Source organism: Monodelphis domestica, chromosome 2 (genome assembly GCF_027887165.1).
Source record: "Monodelphis domestica isolate mMonDom1 chromosome 2, mMonDom1.pri, whole genome shotgun sequence".
Taxonomy (NCBI): Eukaryota; Metazoa; Chordata; class Mammalia; order Didelphimorphia; family Didelphidae; genus Monodelphis; species Monodelphis domestica.
Window position 1 is genome coordinate 478,077,477 of NC_077228.1, and position 22,885 is coordinate 478,100,361.

At 35.2% G+C, this 22,885-nt stretch overlaps 1 protein-coding gene across 2 annotated transcripts in view; it reads right to left on the bottom strand.

Annotated features, from left to right (window-relative positions):
* The window catches only part of WDR47 (WD repeat domain 47), a 75,679-nt gene that overhangs the window by 30,297 nt on the left and 22,497 nt on the right, over positions 1–22,885 (bottom strand). The window contains exons 2-7 of one of the 2 annotated variants that reach the window (XM_001381894.4): positions 21,415–21,582; positions 18,684–18,767; positions 14,666–14,750; positions 10,228–11,030; positions 7,316–7,442; positions 5,385–5,563 (exon numbers count right to left, since the gene is read on the bottom strand). In XM_001381894.4, the coding sequence (XP_001381931.1) occupies positions 5,385–5,563; positions 7,316–7,442; positions 10,228–11,030; positions 14,666–14,750; positions 18,684–18,767; positions 21,415–21,572 (1,436 nt within the window). In that variant the 5' untranslated portion in view covers positions 21,573–21,582. The remainder of the gene's footprint in view (positions 1–5,384; positions 5,564–7,315; positions 7,443–10,227; positions 11,031–14,665; positions 14,751–18,683; positions 18,768–21,414; positions 21,583–22,885) is intronic. The other variant, XM_007485083.3, reaches the window with a different exon arrangement.

The following is a 22,885-nucleotide window of genomic DNA, read 5'->3' on the forward strand; positions in this document are numbered from 1 at the left end:
ACAGGGTTAAATGCCTTGACCAGGGTCATACATCAATATAAAGCCTCTGTATCGAGTTACTATTCTTCTTGTACCTTTGAGGTAATATCATATTTCCCCATCTTGTTCTATCAAGCTTTCACTCTTTTTTACATGTTTCCTCTCTCTTTCTCTCAAAGTAGTACCTTCAACAGAAATAAAGAACTTTGGGTAAAAAGAATGTGCCCCATTTTGGGTATACCAAGTTTGTGATATACAGGTGATCCAAATGTTCCAATAGCAACTGGTGATTCACTAACACAGAAAAGTAATGAGGTCTGGATATATAGACTAGGAAGTCATCTGCATAGGAGTGATAATTAAACCCATGGGAGTTGATGAGATCACCAAGAGGCAATGGAGAAGGATGTCACAGGACAAAAGTTCAGGGGACCCCTGAAGTCAAAAAGTGAAAAAAGAATGATGATGATCTACCAAAGAAGACTTGAGATGGAATACCAAAGAAGGGAAGAGGAAAATCAGGAAAAGGGCAATGCCATGAAAGTTAAGGGAGGAAACTCCAAAAGAAGGAGAAGGTAGCATTAGAAGTTACAGAGGTCAAGAGGATAAGAAAGTAGGAAGAAGTCATCAGATTTTACAAATGGAAAGTCATCTCTTAAAACTTAGACACGGGGGTGGAGGGTGGGGGTGAGTGGCAACTAGGTGGTAGCAAGGATTGAGAACCAGGTCTAGAGATGGGAGGTCCTAGGTTCAAATCTGGCCTCAGACTCTTCCTAGCTGTGTGACCCTGGGCAAGTAACTCAACCCCTATTGACTAGCCCTTTCCACTCTTCTGCCTTAGAATCAATATTCTAAGACAGAAGGTAAGGGTTTAAAAAAAAAACTTAGACATAGCACAATGTCTACATATATATAACAATGATTACATATATAAGTGCTTTTAAATTGAATTTTTCTTTAGGTGATTTGCATACTGGTTAATAAAAGCATATTTCTTAGACCAAAAATAGGCCAAAAAAGGGATTAAATTTAAATCTAAAAGCTGAAAACAATCACCAGAGGAAATACACTAAAATTAAGGAAGATTAATAAAGACTTCCTATAGAAGGTAGTATTTTAACTAGGACTTGAAAGACTTCGGGAGACAAATGAAGAAGGAAAACATTCCAAGAAAGAGAGATAGTCAGTGAAAATGCCAAGAGTCAAGAGATGAAGTATCTTGTTCAAGGAATAACAAGGAGGTCCATATCACTGGATAGAGTACATGGGGGAGGCAGAATATAATAAAACTAAAAAGATTAGAGGAGAGGAAAGAAGAACTTTGCATGCCAGAGGATTTTACATTTATTCCTAGAGGTGGATTGGGAGTCTCTAGAATTTAATTAATAAGTAGGATGACATGGTCAGACCTGTGCTTTTTAAGAAGATAACTCTGACAGCTGAGTGGAGAATGGAATGGAGTGGGGAGAAACTTGACTTGTGGTCAACCAGCAACTCTCATTCCCCCATTTTGTAGCTGAGGAAACCAAGGAAGACAGATTAAGCTGATGAGCACAGAATGACACAACTAGTAAGGATCTCTGGCCATATTTAAACTCAAATCTTCCTCACTCTAGTCATGGTGAGGGCTCTCTACTATATACCACCCAGCAACCTCTAGAAATAAGAGGATGTTAAGAGTCCTTATAAAAGTAAAACCAACATGAAATTAGATTGGATATGGGAAGGGAGACGATGAGAGAAAAGAATCAATGTTGATGTCTATGCCATAAATCTAAGTGACTGACCCATGGTGGGCAGTTGGAGAGTGGTCCTCAAAAGTAAAAGAGAAATTAGTTGCAGAGGACTTAGGAGGAAAGATGAATTTAATTTTGGGCATGCTGAATTTAAAATTACTATGGGACCTCCAAGTCAAGATATCTAATAGGCAGTTGGAGATGTGAAACTGGAGGTCAACAGAGATTAGATTTGAAAATTATCAGCATAGAATATGTTAATTAAATCCATGGGAGTTGATGATATCACCACATGAACTATTATGTATTATGGAAGGAGAGAAGGGCCCGGAGACAGACCTCTAAGGGGCACCCATAGGTGACGGGCATGACCTGGATAAAGATCAATCAAAGTAGACTAATTAGTCAGATAGATTTGTCAAAGAAACGCAGAGAAAGGAAGTATCAAAGAGAAGGTGATCAACAGGGTCAAAGGATGCAAAAAGGTCACGAAGAATGAGGTCTGAAAAAAAGCCATAAGATTTAGCAATTAAGAAATTATTTGTAATGTTGGAAAGAATAGTGTTGGTTGAATGATAAGGGTGGATGTCATACTATAGTAATAAGAGAAAGAGGGGAGGAACCTATTACAGATGGCCTTCTCACAGAGTTTAGCCACAAAGGGATGATAGATATGGGATAGTTAGAAGAAAAAAAGATCAAGAAAGGGTTTTTTTGAGGATGGGGGAGTCATGAGCATGTTTATAGACAGGAAGGAAATAGCCAAGGAAACTGAAGTGTGAGAATGGGGATACAATCTACTGGAGAAGAGAGGAGGGAATGGGATCATTTGTGCAGGTAGGGGGTTTGCCTCATTATATGATACTAAAGCCAAAGGCAGAGAAAATGGCAGGAGGCATCTGGGTAATTAGGATAAAGTGACAAAATAAAGAGGAAGGAAGAAGAAGGAGCTGGTGACAAATAATGGCTTCAATTTTTTCAGTAAAATATGAGCTAAAGTTCTCAACTGAGAGGGTGGGAAGGGGGGAGTCACAGAATGTTTTAGGAGGGATGAAAAGGTTTTGAATAGTTGCTTTGGAGAATGAGCTCGTGAGTTAATAAGGAAAATGTATAAGAACCATCTTGCCATAGTGAAAGCCCAGTTCAAATCACGTAATATAAATTTGTCAATGGACCCAATGAGCAGAATTGCATGATTTTCTTCAGCTTCATTCAGCAATACACATGTAGGAACAACAATAGTAGATGTATAGGGATGACCCAAGCCTAAGGCTTGGCAAGGTAAGTTCATAAGGAGTCAAGAGACTCAAAGATAGAGAATAGTATAGAGTTGAAATGGTTCACCAAAAGGTCAAAATAGGGAAGGAAGGAGCATATAACTAGTTCAAGAGTAATGGTTAAGAACAACATTGAAGAGTTGAGGGATTAAGAGATTATAAGAAGGACAAAGATTATAGTTTGAGGTTGCAGGGCAAAGAGAGACGTAGAAACCAACCGATTGTGATCAAATAATGGAATTTCAGAGTTCATGAATGAAAGTGGAACATATGTGGGTAAAGGCAAGATCAAGAATATGACCATGTAGAGCTGAAGTGGGGTGGAATTATAGCTTATAGGAAATGAGTAAATTGAGGAAATTAATGGTAGGGTGTTTGAGGGAATATTGATATGTATATTGAAGTCTCCTAGTATGAGGGCAGGAGTTGGGGAGGAGATAAAAATTGGAAGCCAGGTATCAAACTTATTGAGTAAAGAATAGGAAGTAACCATGGGGGTCTGTGGACAACACCTTTCAGGATTTTTACTAGATGGTAGAAATTAATAGCATGAACCTCAAAAGAAAAGGTTACTGGTGATAGAGGAAGAGAAAGAAGTTGGAAATGGCAATGAGGAGCAAACATATTCCAGTGAATTGGGAGAAATAAGTGAAAGGACAGCCAGTGAAGGAAACTGAGGCCAGAAGAGCTGTATCATAAGGAAAGAGTCAAGTCTCAATGAGAGCCAGAAGACTAAAGGCAAGGGAAAAGAAAAGATTTAAAGTGAAAACATGTTTGTTAGCTATAGAATAAGAATGGAACAGAGAACATAGTAGAAGGAGTAGGTGGCTTTAGAATGAAACATTGGTGTGTTGGTCTAAAGGGAATAAGAATAAGGGATAAGTCAGTTGGAGTGTAGAGAAAGGGGTTTGAGTAATAATAGTCAAAAGTTCAAAATCATTGGGATGAGAATGGTAAGACCAGTAATCTTTGAGGAACAAGTTACAGTAGGTTTTCATTATACATATCAGTTTGGCCTCAGGATGGAGTTCTTTAGGGTCTTGGGCAACAAGTGATTGGAGCAGAAGAAATGTGTTACTAAAAGGTGTTACTTCTCTTCCCCTGTGGCAAGAGGTCAGGCTAGAAAGCTGAGGGAATATTCTTTGTCCTCTACCCTGGAAGGAAGGCATTTTGTGATGGAATGGTATTTTTCTTCTTCCTAAGCAAAGACAACAAGGCAGAAGACCCAGCATTTTTCTTTTTCCTGAGGGAACCTGGAGACCATACTGGAGTTGGCACAATGGAATGGCAGGAACCAAGAAACAAATCTTCCACTAAACCAAGAGGTTCTTACCTTTTTTGTATCATGGACCTTTTTGGAAGTCTGGCAAAGCCTATGGACTCCTGCTTAGAATAATGTTTTTAATGCATAAAATAAAACATAAAGGATTACAAAGGAAATAAATATGGCAAAATATGGTTTTATGAAAAAAAGTTTTAAAAGAACTCCTGTATTAAACTAAACTCTACCCAGGCCTTTTAATAAAACAACTGCATCCTTTTTAAGACATAAAAAGACCTATAGAAGGTCTAGACAACAACAAACAAAATTGTTAAAGAATTAGAAAATTTGTTATAAAAGAAAAGATTAAATTAGTGGGGATAAATTAAAAAGAAATACAGCCAATCTAATGTATAAATTTAGTTATTCTAAGGATAGAAATGTTTTAATTACTTCTTGCCATAGTTGTAGATGTAAGCAATGCCGAATATATTTCCTGATAGCCTTAAACTAGATTATGCTACAAGAGAAGTTACAGAATTTAATGAATTGAAGTTTTATAAGTCACTTAATAAATTACCTACTATGTTTTCAAAGCACTATACTAGGCATTAATACAAAGGCAAAAAAAGTAAGACTTTCAAAAAACTTATATTCTACTGGAAATTGGGGCAGAACATGAACACAGATTAATAAATACAGTGCAAATGGAGGAGGGGGAAGCACTAATAACTATAGCATAAGCATATATATAACATCTAACATCTTTCAGAGCTTTGTCATCACTGTCCTCAGATGCTGATACTGTTTCATGGGAGAGTATCAGGAGCTAGAACCTAATATCTCTGATGAAACAATGTGATTTTGAATGGCACAATCCTGAGTCCCTAACAGTATTCACAATAAGAAAAAAGCATGTCTGGATGAAGACACAAAAGGAATGGGAGTTTGGTGAGGGTGAGCAAAATCTGTAACATAAATATCTTTCAGACAATAAAGAAATCTTTGGAACCATGATATGAAAAACTCAAAAATTTTAGCTATACTAAAAGAAAATAGTCATTATGTGCTTTTATTTTGTGAAAACTCAAGTGACTCTTAAAGATGGAAAGATATGTCCAAAAAACCAACCTATTAAGGAACTGTTCCGTAAGATTCTGTTGCTGGTCAGAACCATCCTCTTGATTTACACCTCCTTCAAGAAGCATTTGCTGGTAAATTTGTCGCTGCTGTTCCTTTTGTTCTAAATGTTGCTGATAGCGTAATCTCTGCCTATAATATTCTTGAAATTGTTCTGTTGAATCACGAAGCTTAAAAAAATCAGATTATATTAAAATTATTACATTTTAAAAGACTATGATAGATACTTAAGAAAACAGTAATAACTTTATTGTAAGAAATATTACAATAAATTTATTACCAATTAAATTAACTGATTTCACTTTTTAAATTGTGAAAAATATTAAATATTAATTATACTCTTCTATGCAAAATATCAGCATACTAGTAAGACCAAGAGCATAGCTCAATATTCAAGTAGGTCAGTAAACTCTGATCTATTCCCTGATTCACAGACTATACTCTAACCCCAACCAAGCACTTAAAACCCCCCCAACAAATTTGTGGTCACACAAGGGAGACCTAAAAAAAAAAATCCAGATAGTTAAAAACAAATCTACCAGTGCTGCTAAGAAAGGCAATTAAAAGCTTATCTCTTATCATAGTCTACAAGATTAATTTTTTATACAAAGGACATTACTATTCCGCAAAATGTTTCAAAAGTCTTGTCCAAAATGTTTAATTTAGTCATTGGTGCTCCAGACAGGAAACCAAACAAAAATTTACTCCTAAGAAGTAATTTAGTATGTTTCCAAATGACCTTTAAAAATGGAAAAAAAAGAGACTATTTCAATCAACACAGGAGTCTCAAATACTCCTTTTAGGTGCGAAAAGAAACCATATAGCATCTAGAAGGAAGGCACAGAATCTATATTTATTAGATTCTATTGTTGGCAACAAAATGTTCTATTACCAAAATGGGTTCTGGGCCAGGGTCATAATGAGTTTATTCTACTCTTGGATGATTCCTATGTATCAGATGAACTGAAGGCATCTTAGAACAAAATGACTAGTTCTAGAGCTGGATAAGGTTGATTTTTTAAGAGAACATCTATATGTATATGTACATATGTGTGCCTTTTTTTTAATAGGGAGAAAGAAAAAGACACAAACACAATGAGAGACAGAAACAGACTATCTTCAAATAGCATTCTCAAAAGGCCATAGGAAAAAATACCATGATATAATTGTTGACTTGTTAAAGTAAGTACTACAGCTGAGTTAATTATTCACCACCAGAATTAAACATTTTCTACTGAGAAAAGCCATATGGAATGAGTTAGGTAAATGATGAAATGTTTATTTCCAACAATTTCCCATTATTAATAGTATATGAAATGGTTTCTTCCTCCAGCTCATAAGAGAAATATTTATGGGAGAGAGCAAATGTAACACAAGAGTATCATTGGTCTACACTGACACCATAAAATGTTTCAACTCAATGATTCTAATTTGCATCACCAATTTTCAGTGGCTCGATATAAAATAAAATTTAAATCCCACTTCAAAAACTATATAGTTTTCCTTCAAGATTATAATATTAGTCAAGAAAGAATAACCTAGCAACCCTTAAAAAAACATTTAAAGACCAAACTGAAATATAGTTCTATATTAATAGTGTAAGTAATAGCTTTCTCATTAAAACCAACTAGATATGACTGAAAATCCATATTTACTTTTGATCCATTTTCTATGATTCTTTGATTGGAGATACATAGACCTAATAGAAATTATAATTCATTACACACTGACTAATCCACATTGCTGAATCATTAATGATAATTTTTTTTAATTCCCTATATTCCTTGAAGAAGGGGGAGAAAGCCATTCACAAGAAAATACTAAATCTGCTTCCCCAAAGGATCATCAGAAAAATATCACTAAATTCCAAATTGGCAAGTCCTAGTTCTTAATTAAATGACATCATGCAACCTGGATGTTACCTCATTTTTTTCTTGCTTGGTTGGTACAGGATTCTGTGTGCCATTTGCAGACTCTTTTTCTGAAGATGAAGCCTGCTCTATGTTTTCACTGCTTACAGGTTGCTGTGTTTCTGAAGGAGTATCACTTCTTTCCATAAAAAACAAAAGGAACAAAAATGTTATTAGTATAGGAAAATAGATTTGGGAATAGTTATATTTTAATAGGAAACATCTTCACAAAAGAACTGTAAAGAAAATCCTCTTATGTAAGACAAAAGTAACTCAAGAACATTTATCCCAGAAGTATATATTTCCACCAAGTTTATAAAAGATCCTTTAAATTCATTAAAAATCAGTATACTACATTAGGAAACTTCCCAAACTCTACAGCATGGTGTGGTGAAGAGATTACTGGACCAAGGTTCTAATAATTAGCTATATGATTTCTATTAAGTTATTTAACATCTATGTGCTCCAGTTTCGCTATTTAGTAAGGCAACTGAACTAAATGACTAATTTGTAAGACCCTTTCTTGCTTTAAATTTGTATAATTCTGTGTTATTATCCTCCCCAAATAGTTTCTTTCAGTCTCTTAAGAGTTACCTCATATTTTCATATCATATCTATATTTTCCTAAAAATTCTTCAATATCTCTGTACTTAATACATTCAAAGGGTGATTATATCTCTCCATTTTTAAGTATGTTTCTGAATCTGCTTGAGATGGGTTTATGTGGTTATTACTAACATTCTTCAGAAATACTGGAAATTCTTACTCTTACCTCCACCAGAAGCAACCTAAATAGAGAAAAAGATCCTGAACCCAAGAAACTTAGAAATAGCAGTGTCTCTCAAACAACCAGATGTGCTTAAAGCCATTTCTCACAACAACCATTGAGGGGAGAAATCAAAGAGAAAGGGTTCGACTTTTTCACTACCACTAGCAAAAACTGACATCAACAGACATATATGTAAAATATTCATTCATTCTTTTAAAAGCTCTTGTAATGTGAATAAATATGAACTGAATGTAAATATTATTTATTCTTATTGTGGTGGGTATATTAGCACCCCACTTTTTAAAAAAAGGTATTATTTTATTAATTTTTTATTATTCTCTAAAAGATAGTTAGTTGGATGAATGGATAAGAGCAATGGAAAAGAGTTAGGAAGACCTGAGTTCCACTCTTACCTTAGACACAATTATATGATGCTAGGCAAGTCAGTTAATCCCCTTTAAGGCTCAGTTTTTTATCCACAAAATGGGGATTATAATAGTACCTACCTCACAACTTTGTTGTGAGAATAAAATGAAATAATTTATGTAAAGTACTTTGCAAAACCTAAACCTTTATGGAGATGTTAGCTAGTCAGGAAAGAGTAATGAATTTAGAAATTAAGTAGGAAAACAGAAATATAAATCTATGAAATAGTCACAAAAATTAGTCATTGAGTTGAAAAAACCTGCGGAATTAATTTTCATTAATGTTTTTGCTTATGACACATAATTTGCCATTTAGGAGATAAATTAGTATTTAAGTGCCTGAAAGCAATTGAGAGAACTACTTACTGAAAATTGACTAAATATATTCAATACCAAAATATACATTAATTAGCCATAATAAAACATCTGATTAAATCTTCCATTCATATGTATTCTGAGTATCAAATGAGATAATAATTGTAAAGAACTTAGGACAATACCTGGCATATAGTAGGTGCTATATAAAGACTTATTCCCTTCTCTTCCCCATATGGCATGACACAGAGGCTTTCCAGGTCCTTACCACCACTCAGTTAAACCCAAAATGGGGTCATGAAAACTTGAATATGACTGAAAAATACCTGAACAATAAAGTCAATCTGAGCCTGCAGGGATTCACTTTTATTTGAGTTTAATAGCACTTACTTAGTCCATCATAAGAGCAAGTCACAATCTCTACGAGGGTCAATTTTCTCATCTGTAAAATGAGGACAGCAATACCTGGAATACCTACTGACTATGATTGTGGGGATCAAATGAGATAACATATGTAAAGTTCTTTACAAACTTAAAAGTGCTGTATAAATGTTAAATATTAATATGATTGTTCCTATGCCTCTAAATAACTCTACCCAATGTTATTTAAAAATAAGAACCAGTCAACAAACTTTTATTAAGCCTCTACTGTATGCCAGGCACTGTGTGAAGCAGTTTGGTTTAATGTAAGGACTAACTTCAAAGTGCAGGTCTCAAGAACAGTAAGCTTCATACATCTAAAAAGTTATTAAACTGTGCACATACATACACGCTTACTAGGTCTCTACACCAAAGAAATCAAATAAAAAGAAAATGAGACAAAGAACTGAGAACTAAGGGGAATGGGTACCCATCAATATGGGAATGAATGAATTAATAATATATGTTTATGAATGTGATAGACTACTATGGTACTATAAGAAATGATGAAGGGGAGTGTTTTGGAGAAACTTGGGAAGGGTTGTATAAACTGATGCAAAGTAAAGTGAGCAGACCAGGAAACAACTTATACAATAATAACTATATTGTAAAATAAACTCTGAAATACTTAGGAACTTTGATCATCATAATTGCCAACCACAATTCCAGAAGACTCATGATTAAACGTGTTACCTACACACCACCTAATTAGAGTGGTTGTAGATTCAGTGTACAGACATTGGGGGGTGGGGCAGGGTTAAGGAAGGAATGGGGACATAGCCATGCTATTTTGCTTAACTCTTCATGTTCTGAACTAGGATTTTAGTTTTTCTTGCTTTCTCAATATCAGGGAGAAGGGAAGAAATGGGAGGGAGAGAAATTGGATCTTCATGAAAATAAAATACAATTCAATTTTTTAAAAGGCAATTCTAATACTCTACAAACTTCAATTGTTTTCTATCTCTCCATAGCATTTTTTATAAATGGATACTTACCGTTCAGGTGATTCTTCATAAATACTATGACACTCTGTATTTTCAATCATGAGACTTCTACTAAGGTTTTGTACCCCTGGATAATGGAAATTAGCAAAGGAGTGTGACATTGGAGAAGTTTTGTTTCCAAGATCTGAGATTCGCTTATCATGATTAGTTAAACCACAAGTTAGGCCATCTAAAGCAGGATTCAGAGAACGAGTCATGTAAGCATCAGCTGACTGAGGCCTTCTCATTGGGGATGAAGGATAAGGGGAAAGTTTGCTGATAAGAGGAGTAAGAAGATCAGCATATGCAGCTTTTGTAGGTTTCAAAAGTTTGTCAACATGAATATTCAGCATCTTTTGTTCAAAAGCACAGGAGAAGACAGTAGGAGGAAGATTTTGAAGCCATGACAATAAACTCAAGTCCAAATCATCACAACCATTACCACATAAAAGGTCAATGCCAAGAAGTACTTCACTTTCTGTGATTTCTTCTCCGGTTGCTTTACTCTGACAAAATTCAACACAACATTCATAAAGTAGTCCCTTCATTACAAGCTGAAATAAACGATTGTTACTTGCTTTAAAACCAGCTTCACTTAGTTTCCTGTCAGCAGGGATGAACTCTGCTACCATAACACAAGCCTCTTCAAAACAATGAACTCGTGCAGTGCTGGGGTTCCAGTCCTTGAATTCTGCATGATTAGTCAGGCGAGGCAAAGTAAGTAACAAACAGAGTTTGCTATAGTCATCTTTAGAAGGGCAGTACTCTTCTAATGCATGTAGGCACTGCACAGCTTCTTGCATGGTAAGTTCCAACTGTAAAGAAAAAATACTCAAATTGACTATTCTTAAAAAGGATACTACTAAGGGATAACAAACAGAGGATAGAATTGATTTTTCAAATACAAGACTTTCTCAAACTAGTCTTTTAACTACAAAGGGTAAAAATAGAAAACCATAAGATATCATGTTACATGAAATAAGTTTTCATATGAGCAGCTAAACTCAGCTCCCCCTATCTCCCTAATCAAAATATTCAATATAAAGACTCCTCAGATCATTCTGAAATAACAATCTTCATGAAGGTCAGTGGACTTTAAACTCTAAACTACAGAAAGATTAAAGCCATGCAATAGGATTGATTTGCATATTAAAATACCTTAACAAATCTGGGGCTGTATATATATGACTTGGAAGATTTTAGATTATTTATAGGATTTCAAGGTTGCAAAGAATGTCACTTTTCAAGTAGCATATAGCTAAATGCTTACTTTGACTTACTGCTGAACTAATATTGAGACTTAAATTGGACTAGATAGCTGTTCAGGTACTTGTATCCATTTCCCACCTCTGTACTCAGAAGAGGAAGTACACCAGATAATGCAGTAGTGACATGGGGAACAGATGCACCTAAAGAGCATAAACCTAAAGAAAGATCCCACAGCCTCTATGTTAGACTCTCCTGATTGTGGCCCTAAAGTCATCTGGTGGTGAGCCAAAGAAAGCAAACCCAAACAGCCTCCTTTAATTAAGTATTGAATAAAAAAGGACAGGAAAATCTAGAGGGGGCTAAGAGAATGGTTAGACAAATGAATGAATGATTTTTTTTTAAAGCATTTATTGGGGCAGGTAAGTGGTTCAATGGGTAGAGAGCCAGGCCTGGAAGTTAGGAGGGTCTGGGTTCAAATCTAGTCTCAGATACATCCTAGCTATGTGATTCTGGGCAAGTCACTTAAGCCCATTTGCCTAACCCTTACTGCCTTGGAACTGATACTCAGTATTGATTCTAAGACAGGAGGTAAGGGTTTAAGGGGGATGGGGTGGGGAGGAAGCATTTATTAAATGTTGAATATGTACAAAGATTACAATGGGGAGAAAATATGTAAACAACTATTTACATACAAGATCTATAGTGTATAAAAAGGAGACACTCTCAGAGGGAAGTTCCTGGGGTATGGGGATTATAGAAAGGTCTCTTGCAAAAACTGGGAATTTCAGCTGAGTCTTAAAGGAAAGGAGGAAATCTAGGAGGCAAAAGGGAGAGAGATAAATTCTTAGCATGAAGGGCAAACCAGTGGAAAGTTGGGGAATCTGGAGATGGAGTGTCCTGTATAAAGAAACAACAAGAAGCTAGTGTTGCTAAATCTCAGAGTATAGAGAGGGAAGAAGAACATAAAAAAACTAAAAAGGTAGAAAGAAATCAGCCTTCCTCCTCCCTGCAAATTTATCTCCCATATGGCCAAGATATTATCTTCCTAAACCATACCTCTGATTACATCACTCTATGACCTAAAAACTTTCCAGGTGATCCCCACTATCTACCAAATAAAGTCTTAGTTCCTTTGTTTGGCAAAACTGGGCCACTAATGTATGTTAGAGTTGTGAACTAATCCAACCATTCTGGAGGGCAATTTGGAACTATAAAAGAGCTATAAAATAATGCATACCTTTTTGATCCAGTAATACCACTACTAGGTCTGTATCCCAGAGAGGAAAAAAAAAAGAAGAAAGGACCTACTTGTACAAAAATATTTATAGCTACTCCCTTCGTGGAAGCAAAGAATTGGAAATTGAGGAGATGTCCTTCAATTGGGGAATGGCTGAACAAATTGTGAAATATGATGGAGATGTAATACTATTGTATTGTAGGAAGTGATGAACAGGATGATTTCAGAAATGTAAAAAATATCATTTAAATTGCAAAGTTTAAATTCTTTTTGAGAAGAATTTTAGGTAAAGAAAGATGATACCTCTCTGAATCCAGAACTGAACTGTTGGAGAAGACACAATGAAGAAGCCTCCAGACCACAAGCTGCACAAAAATGAACTTTGGGTGTGGTTGATTGAACATTTATTTGTATCTATACTTTCATGCCAAAGGGGACTGCCTCCTAACTGGCTTTTTGTCAATGCATCCAGCAGTTATTGGTTTTGTTTTTTTTCTCTTATCCTCAAATTATTGTAATCTTTAAATAGATTGTTTTTATCATCCTTTGGGGAAGTCCTTCTTCCCAGAGGATCAAATGGGGGGAATGTAAAATTGAGATTTGAGGGGGCAGCTGGGTGGCTCAGTGTGTTGACAGCTAGGCCTAGAGATGGGAGGTCCTAGGTTCAAATCTGGATTCAGACACTTCCCAGCTGTGTGACCCTGGACAAGTCACTTGACCCCCATTGCCTAGCCCTTACCACTCTTCTGCCTTGGAGCCAATACACAGTATTGACTCCAAGACAGAAGGTAAGGGTTTAAAAAAAAAAAATTTGAGATTTGAACTCTGGACTCCATTCCCCAGGAGTCCTTGCTAGCCCCCAAAGTGCTTTGTAATCACACTGAATTCTCACCTGGGCGAGAACACAAATGATTGTTTAAAGGAGTTCTCCACCTACTGAGGGTCTCTTTTGGACTTCCCTTTTGGAGCAGACGCAGCTCTTCCATGATGTGAGATTATCTTGTCTAGGCCTCTCTGGCCTAGGCACGTCTTTTCTTATCCTGTATTTTCTTTAATCCTTAATCTTTAATAAACCTCATAAAAATATAATACTCTTTGCAGAGAGAAACTAATTTCAGTCTCCTCAGTCTCCCCTAAATTTTAATCTTTTCAGAAAGGGCTGGAAAGACCTACATGAATTGATGCAGAATGAAATAAGCAGAACCAGGAGAGAACATTGTATATTGTAACAGTGATACTGTGAACAACCAACTGTGAAAGACTAAGCTACTCTCAATGATTCAGGACAATTCTGGGGACTTCTGACAAAGAATGCTATCCACCTCCAGAGAAAGAACTGTTAGAATCAGAATGCAGTAAAAATATATGATTTTTCACTTCATTTGGGTTTTTATCTTGTTTTGATTTTATATGAGTGTTCTCTTACAAAAATGAACAAAATGGAAATATGTTTTACATTATAATACAGGTATAAGCCAAATCAAATTGCTTACCATATCCAAGAAGGGGGAGAGAAGTGAAAAAGGGAGACAATTTGGATCTTATAACTTCAGAAAACTTATGAGGAAATTTGTTATTACATGTAATTGGTAAAAATAAAATATCTTTACAAAAAAAGAAACGACATTTCTATGAACTTCTATAGCATTTTGTTATACCACTTTCATAGCATTGATCATATGTCACATTATCTGAATATATCTTTTGCAGGCTATAAGGGTAAATACAGTTTCATTTTTTATCTCTAAATCTTTAGTGCCTTACATATAGTAGGCACTTAATAAATATTTGCTGAATTAAACTGTTTAATGATTCTAGCTCTAATAAAAACTATTACAGAAATTAGCATTACTGGTAATCTTGACAAACTTTTTCAAAGGTTACAAGTCTGCTTCAGAAAAATGTTGGAAGGTATCAAAATTGATGTTACTAATCCTTTGCTTTAATGAACAAAAACCTGAAAGATAAAACCATGGCGCAAACCTTCAGAAATAAAAGTCTTACATGCTGAGGTTCATCTTCGGCTGACATTGCATTGTTAACACACAAAGCTTCTAAAAATTTTTGTTTCAGGATGATATAGCGGAACCTGTAAACAAATAAAGTATGACAGACTAAACATCATAAAAATGACCCCAGAAAACATCTATCTACCAATTCCAAACAGTGGGAAAGAAACTAATTCCTGAAACTATGGAAGCCATTTAAAAAAACAAATAGAGTATCAATGATTTCCTCAAAAATACTTGTATTGTAAAGTGGAGAAGTTCCATGGAGACTGGAACAACCTCCAGGAAGTGATGCAGAGCGAGAGGAGCAGAACCAGGAGAACATTGTACACAGAGACTAATACACTGTGGTATAATCGAACGTAATGGACTTCTCCATTAGTGGCGGTGTAATGTCCCTGAACAACTTGCAGGGATCCAGGAGAAAAAAACACCATTCATAAGCAAAGGATAAACTATGGGAGTGGAAACACCGAGAAAAAGCAACTGCCTGAATACAGAGGTTGAGGGGACATGACAGAGGAGAGACTCTAAATGAACACTCTAATGCAAATACTATCAACAAAGCAATGGGTTCAAATCAAGAAAACATCTAATGCCCAGTGGACTTACGCGTCGGCTATGGGGGGTGGGGGGGGAGGAAAAGAAAATGATCTATGTCTTTAACGAATAATGCTTGGAAATGATCAAATAAAATACATTAATAAAAAAAAACAATGCAAAAAAAAATACTTGTATTGTAAGAACAGATTTTCAAACACCTTATGAGTAAAATGTGCCTAAAAGTTCCTAAATTTAATTTAGAAATCCTCTACCACATTTCTTTTTCTGTTTAAGTCCTAGTCAACTGCTGCAATGATTTTTGCTATTATTAAGATACCATACTTTGAGGAATCTCTTAATTTCCAAAATAAACTCTAAATAAAAAGATTTCTAATTATTACAACACAAAGCATATACAAAATGTAGGTTTCTCTTCCACATTGTAAGGGTCAGGGGCACAGTGCACCCACAATCTGGAAAATCCTCATAAATTTTTTTGGCTCTCCCTTGCTACTAAAGAATGTCTGAATTTTTTTTCTTTTATAGGATGCTTAGAGTAGCTTATATGGATTTATGAATTACTAAACTTTTTAAGATACTTCCACTTTGACACTATGTCATCTGCTAGCTTTCAAGTTCTTTGTGCAAACTTTAACTTTTTACGGATCTTAACTATAAAAAAGAAATTGTGCTAGGGATAGATAAATGGCTCAGTGGACTGAGAGCCAGGCCTAGAGCCAGGCCTCAGATACTCTCTAGCTATGTGATCCTGAGCAAATTAGTTAATCCCCATTGCCTAGCCCTTAGAGCTCTTCTGCCTTGGGACCAACACACAGTTTAATTCTAAGATGGATGGTAAGGGTTTTAAAAAGTTGCATATATATATTTGTGGTATTAAAAGATAAAATATTGATGTTATAAAATATTATACATATATTTTATGCAATTCTGAGTTTCTAAACTTTTTCTGTAGTTTTAAATTTTCTCTGTGTCAGCTGATGACCTTTTCATGGTGTCTGTGCATTCCACAAAACTAACTTAAATTCTTATGCTGACCTAAGATATATGAAGACTGCAAAAGGGAAAGCCAAAATATGGAAGGAATGCCTGTATATCTTTTTTTTTTAATTTTAATTTTTGCCTTCCATCTTAAAATCAACACTAAGTATGGGTTCCAAAGTAGAAGAGAGATAAAGGCTATGTAAAGGGGGATGAATGACTTGCCCAGGGTCATAGGCTAGGAAGTATCTGAAGCCAGATTTAAACCCAGGACTTCCTGTTCTCTAGGCCTGGTTCTTAATCCACTGAGCCAACTAGCTGCCCCCAATACCTGTTTTTTCTTAAAAGTCTATATATGAGATTTTTTAAAATTGTTTTTTTTTCTTAGACCTACTTTATAAAAAATGGCAATGATAAGAGAAAATTAAATGACTTATCAAAAAAAAACAAAGATGATCCGGTTGAAGAACTCATTAAAAATTGTAAATTTTAATATAGAGCAGAATTTGAGAAAACTATTTATCTTACTAGAAAATTTTAAATACTTTAAAGGAAAAAAGATTTCTCATTTGTTCCCTTTCAACAGTTATATACTATCACTTATCCTCACTTCTAGATTTTCCTTCAATTAAAAAAGTACTCTCAAGAGATATTAACAGCCAACAGAAAATAAAAACAAACCAATACTGATTCTATTGTTAAAAGTGGCACTGCAAAAAAAAAGGGGGGGAGGGAAACACTACAGGCCTCAAACCTTAATTACTAGAGCTAAGGAATCTTTATATCAATACCGCCACCAAGAGATGCTTGTACTCCAAGTATCCCACCTCTTTCTCTTACCAAATTCAAGCCATCTTGGTTATTTTAAGCAAGGCTATTTGTAATTACAAGGGGGGTGGGGGATGTAATATCATAAATAATAGCTATTAAATTACAAGTAATTTAAAGCATGTAAAAAAAGATATTAGTGTAGATTATGTGGCTCTACTATTTTATTATCTAACACAAAGTCCCCAGGTTGAATTCTTTGCCAGCCAGTCTAAAGTAATACCCCATGTATACTATTCCTATCGTTGTTCTCCTAACAGTCTTCTTACCCTATATATACACCAAGTTCTTTTTTCCTCTTTATCTATTTGTCTTTTTTTTATTGCCAATAGGCTAAATCTCCTTCAACCTTGAGAAAATAATAATCCAACCTCTTTTTCATCTTTCAGACACAATATTACAACAGGTTATTCATTAATCTTTTAATTCTTCACTTTTATAGAGATTACAGTCAAATAATTTCTCCCAGATAACCCAATTCAACAAAATGAATCCATAGATCTCTCACTAACTCACTAAATCTACTGACCTTCCCCTTCTTCCAAAGGAAGGTCTTATATGATTGAGGATAAAACTTTATAGTTGACGAAAGCATAATCCTGAAGTCATAACTGCTATTTGTACTACCAAAGGTAAGAAAAATCACTTTCTCCTTTATTTACAAGATGCGCTATGGGTAGCATTTGGTCTCATGTCCTGATGACCCGACTCAACTATCCTCTCAACCAACCCCACTTTTTTTTTTTATCCTTACCTTCCATCATGGAATCAATACTGTGTCCTGATTCCAAGGCAGAAGAGTGGTAAGGGCTAGGCAATGGGGGTCAAGTGACTTGCCCAGGGTCACACAGCTAGGAAGTTTCTGAGGCCAGATTTGAACCCAGGACCTCCTGGCTCTCAATCCACTGAGCTACCCAGCCCCTCCAACCCCACTTTTGAGACTATGTAGTTGAGTTTATGCCTAGGCATTACTTTGCTATCTTACTGAAGTCCTAAGAAGGGAGAATAACCTTTTTCTTCCAGAAGACATTTCCTAAAATGGATTTACAACAGTCTATTAAGAACTGAAAATGAGAAATGAATGTTCCTCTATGATTCAGGTAAAACAATATTTTAATAAACCAACTTTCCATAAGTTATTTTAGAAAAAAGAACAGCTGTTCTTGATAAATACTATGAAATAAGCTATATTTTTAGATAGCAACATCATTGATTAAACATTCTACAAACATTATATACATTATTCAAAGTAAAAAAAAGGTAAAAAAAATTTTTAAATAGGCATGATGTTTGTGCTTTATTCAATATTCAATATTCAAGTTTGTGAATATTCAAACTCCAGGGCAGCTAGATAACTCAGTGGATTGAGAGACAGGCCTAGGTTCAAATCTGGCCTTAGATACTTCCTAGCTACGACTCTAAGAAAGTCACTTACCACCCCCACCCTGTCCTCCACTGCCTAGCCCATTGCTTACTGATGGAAGAAAAGGATATTTTTAAAATACTCAAACTCATAATTATAAGACTTATTTCTAAAATAAACCTACTTCTATTGGGGAGGGGGAACAAGGGAAGGAGAGACTGATTTGAGGAAGCTAAACAATCATCAAAGATCAAATGTAAAACTTTAAATGAAATCTTACCTTTTTGTGTCAAACTTTTCCATACATTCTAGGGGTTGAATGAATTGAAGAACTTCATCCCACTGGCCATCAAGGATTAGCTGTCTATATGAATTTTTCAAAATAATTAAACACTCAAATATTTGTCTTGGTAATCAACATTTACAAATTTCACTTGTAATATTTAAAAACAGTAAAGGTGACAAGATGGTTTAATAAAGTATTAATACTCTGCTAAGCCAGATAATAAGATTGATATTTCTTTCACTTCAAGAAGATGATCTGTCTTTTCACAATCCTTTTTAAATATGAGTACTTCCAAAAATCATAAACCAAAGAAATATTAATTCTTACTAACAATCCTTTAGTAATTCCTGCTTCCAATTTACTTATTATGTTCTTAGTACTCTGACTTCCCTTATGGACTTATGTATTATTTTGTATTATTATTGTTATTATTATCTATGTGCGTTATATCTCCTCTGGTAGAATGTAAATTCCAAGAGAGAAGGAACCATGTTTCATCCAAATTTTATAGTCATCCACACCTAATGATGTTCTGACAGTGTAGGCATTTAACAAATGCTTTTAACAGAATTAGAATATATTTAGGTATCAGATAATTCTCGCTTATTCTATGCACTCAAGAATTTGAGTCTTTTTGTCCACTTGTACTCAAAACTGCATATGAATGCAGTTGCCTTATTGTTGATGCTATGCTTGACCCAGCCAGAGGAGATATGACAGAAAGCTGGGTAGCCTGGCCCCACCTACAAACTGAAATCCAACTAAGAAACCATAACTGAGATTCAATGCTAATCAAAAAGACTTGCCATAGATTGCACTTGTAATGAGTGACCCAGGTAGTACCTCAACTTAGAGAAGTATCTACAAAGGAGACAACTGCTGGGCCACATTTTAAGATACATGTGAACCTAAGCCTCTAGAAAGATAATCTTGCTTTCTGCCAATCCAGCAATTCTGTGAAACATATTCTTTTACTTATTTAAGTCTATCCTTTAACCTTTGGCATATGTACCACTGACACCTATGTAAGGTACTGGCAGAGGCTTCCCAGGAACTTAAGTCTCCTCATTTTCCTGCATCTGGGTGGTACACACATTCCTTGAGGATAAGTGCTTCATAGGAAAAGGACCCTATTGGTATTGATTGCCTTTGCAAAGGTTTAACCAGTCTTTAACCAGCCTCCCTGCACTCGGACAGCATTCATAATGTAGATGTCATAAAACGTGAAAATACAAATAATCTTAATTTTAAAATCTCCTAACATAATAAATCTTTTTTTTTTAATAAATCTTTTTAAAGCATTTGTTTCTTCTTCAAGAGGGACAATCTATGGTTAAGGCCCTTCAAGCTACGAAGTACCATATGTTTTCGAATCTAATCTCTTAAAAGATTGCTGATTAGGAATATAGGAACTTTGAGTTTGAAGAAAATGAGGCCAACAGAGGTTATAACAGTGACTTGCCCAATTAGTATATGTACAAAGTAGAAAGTCCACTTTATGGAGAAATTATGAACTCTCTTTTTATATTCAATTCAAGACTTATTTTTACCTGAAGATAACTCTGGTTTTTTGGTTAAATATCTGTGATGTGCTCCCAAAGCTACAGTAAAATTGGCAATCTGGTTTTTAAAAATAACACCTGGACTTCATGATTACTAGAGATTATTTTCCTTAAGTTCCATAACCAATGCCAACATTAGATGAAGATTATGTAGACTTTCCGTATCTTGACTAACTGATCAAATGAGATAAAATAGGTAAAGGCATTTTTCTCAAACTCAACTCAAATGGTTTTGTGATAACAATTTATACATTCCTTCCATTACAGATTGCAATCCATCCATGTCTGTGTGCCTCTGGTCCAAGTCTTCTCATAGTTCACCATAGGGATTTACGAAACTTTAAAGTATCTTTTAAATGTTGGTTACTAACATCTGTTATCCTTGGAGAATGAATCATCTTCAATAGCATGGTTTTCTCCATTAGAAAAAACAATTTTGGAAGGAAAGCTTTATAAAATATATTACAATCTTATATACCTTTTTTTTTTAAACCTTACCTTTCATCTTGGAATCAATACTGTGTATTGGTTCCAAGGGCTAGGCAATTGGGGGTCAAGTGACTTGTCCAGGGTCACACAGCTAGGAAGTATCTGAGGCCACATTTGAACCCAGGACCTCCCATCTGTAGGCCTGGTTCTCAATCCACTGGGCCACCCACCTGCCCCCTCTTATGTACCTTAGGAAAAAATTTTATTTTTCTTTAATGACTTGAGGTCATAATGAGTATAAATTATTATGCTATATTATAATAAATTGATGTTCAAAAGGCCTACGGAAGCCATCTGTCAAACACCACCAAACAGAAACACAGTAAAGATTTTACTGACAGGTATGCTTGTTTTCTTCAACTGTATATACCACAGTAAAAGAAAATATTCAGCAAAGTATGGGAGAAAAGAGCACACTAGATTACAACTTGGTGTTTAAGCCCAATGCCTAGTTTATTGTGCTAACCTAAGCAACAGCTCTAAGCTTTACCTTTCTAAATCTTAAATGTCTTCATCTATAAAAGAAGAAAGTTGAATTAAAGTAACCATAAGGTCCCCTCTGCAGTTAGCATTCAAAGACAATGAATTTATACCTCATGTCTATAAATTCATTAATTCTTAAAATATTTCTTTAATGAAGATTAAAAACTTGAGATAAATTAATAAAGACATACCTCAGAAAAAGCATATCATCTGAAAATAGACCATTTATGACTCCACTTTCCTTCTCAAGAGCCAACATACTGATATGAAGTTTCTTTGAGTTTAGAAAGTCTAAAATTAACTTGATGATTTCAACCTCTTTTACATTTACTGTTTCTTCAGCAGTCATTGTCAAGAGCCTACATAACAAAAAGAAAAGAGACAAACTATAGATTCTATTACTTTATTTCAAATTTACACTATACAAAAATTATACTGACAAGAGTTTGTAATTAAATTTTAATCCTTTTTTTAAGGACCAAACTAGGTTGAAATCAGTGTAGACATGAAGGATTTAGGATTTGAAATGCTGGCAGATCTTTAAACTGATTTATCCTACAGGTAGTGAAGCATGTGGGTTTTGAAGCTTGGGAGCTGAGATGGAAATAAAGATGTACAATCTTAAGTGAAATGAATATTGCCAATAGGAAGTATTTTTTAAAAACTTTCTTTTTACTTGAATGTTCACTTTGATGCCCAAAGGGGAAAATGGTAAAAAAAAATGTTGGGAATAAAAGAGGCCAAAGGCTTATAGCATTATCCAAAAATTCCCACATTTATATATCATGAATATTTGATTTTGGAAAAGAATCAAAAGGTTAAGTAGATGACATGGTTAGTTCTGCCCTAAAGGAAATTCACATCTCTCTTCAATGTCCCCTTCTCTTCACTAACATAGCTATCACTCTAGTACAGGCAGTAATCACCTCTCTCCCTGGATTACTGCTATAGCTTTCTTTTTTCTTCTTTTTTTAAACCCTTACTTTTGTCTTAGAATTACTACAAAGAATCAGTTCCAAAGTAGAAAAGTGGCACAGTCTAGGCAATTGGGTTTAAGTGACTTGCCCAGGGTCACACAGCTAGGAAGTGTCTGAGGCCAGATTTGATCTAGGTTCTCTTGTCTCCAGGCCCCACTTAGCCACCCCTTTAACTTTATTATTGTTTTTTCCTGCCCCAAGTCTCTTAACTAATCAATCCTCCATATTCTGGCCAGATTTTCCCAAAGATAAGTTTAATAACTTCCTCTCCCAATTCAGTAAACTATCATGGTGGCTTTCTGATATCTCTAAGATAAAACAAGTCTTTTATTTGTTATTTAAAGCTCTTTATAATCTGACCCTTTGTTACCTTCCCAATTTTCTTACATTTTATCTCCTTACCTGTTACACTCTCCGCTATGAACCAGATACAGTGGTGTGTGAAGGGAATCCCATCCGAGGATCACCTTTGGGGCCCTATCTATCTGGCACTGCTAGAGCTACTGCAGTGGGCTTAGGTCATGGGACAGTGAACCTAGGTACCTGACCCAGAAATTATAGGGAAATTGATCCGTGGTAAAAGAGAAGGAATAAAAGAAGGGGGCTCCAGGAAGTGGGCTATCTCTATTCTCTCAGGCATGCAGCAAAATGAAGGTGTCTAAGGGAGCCATGTGGAGAACACCCA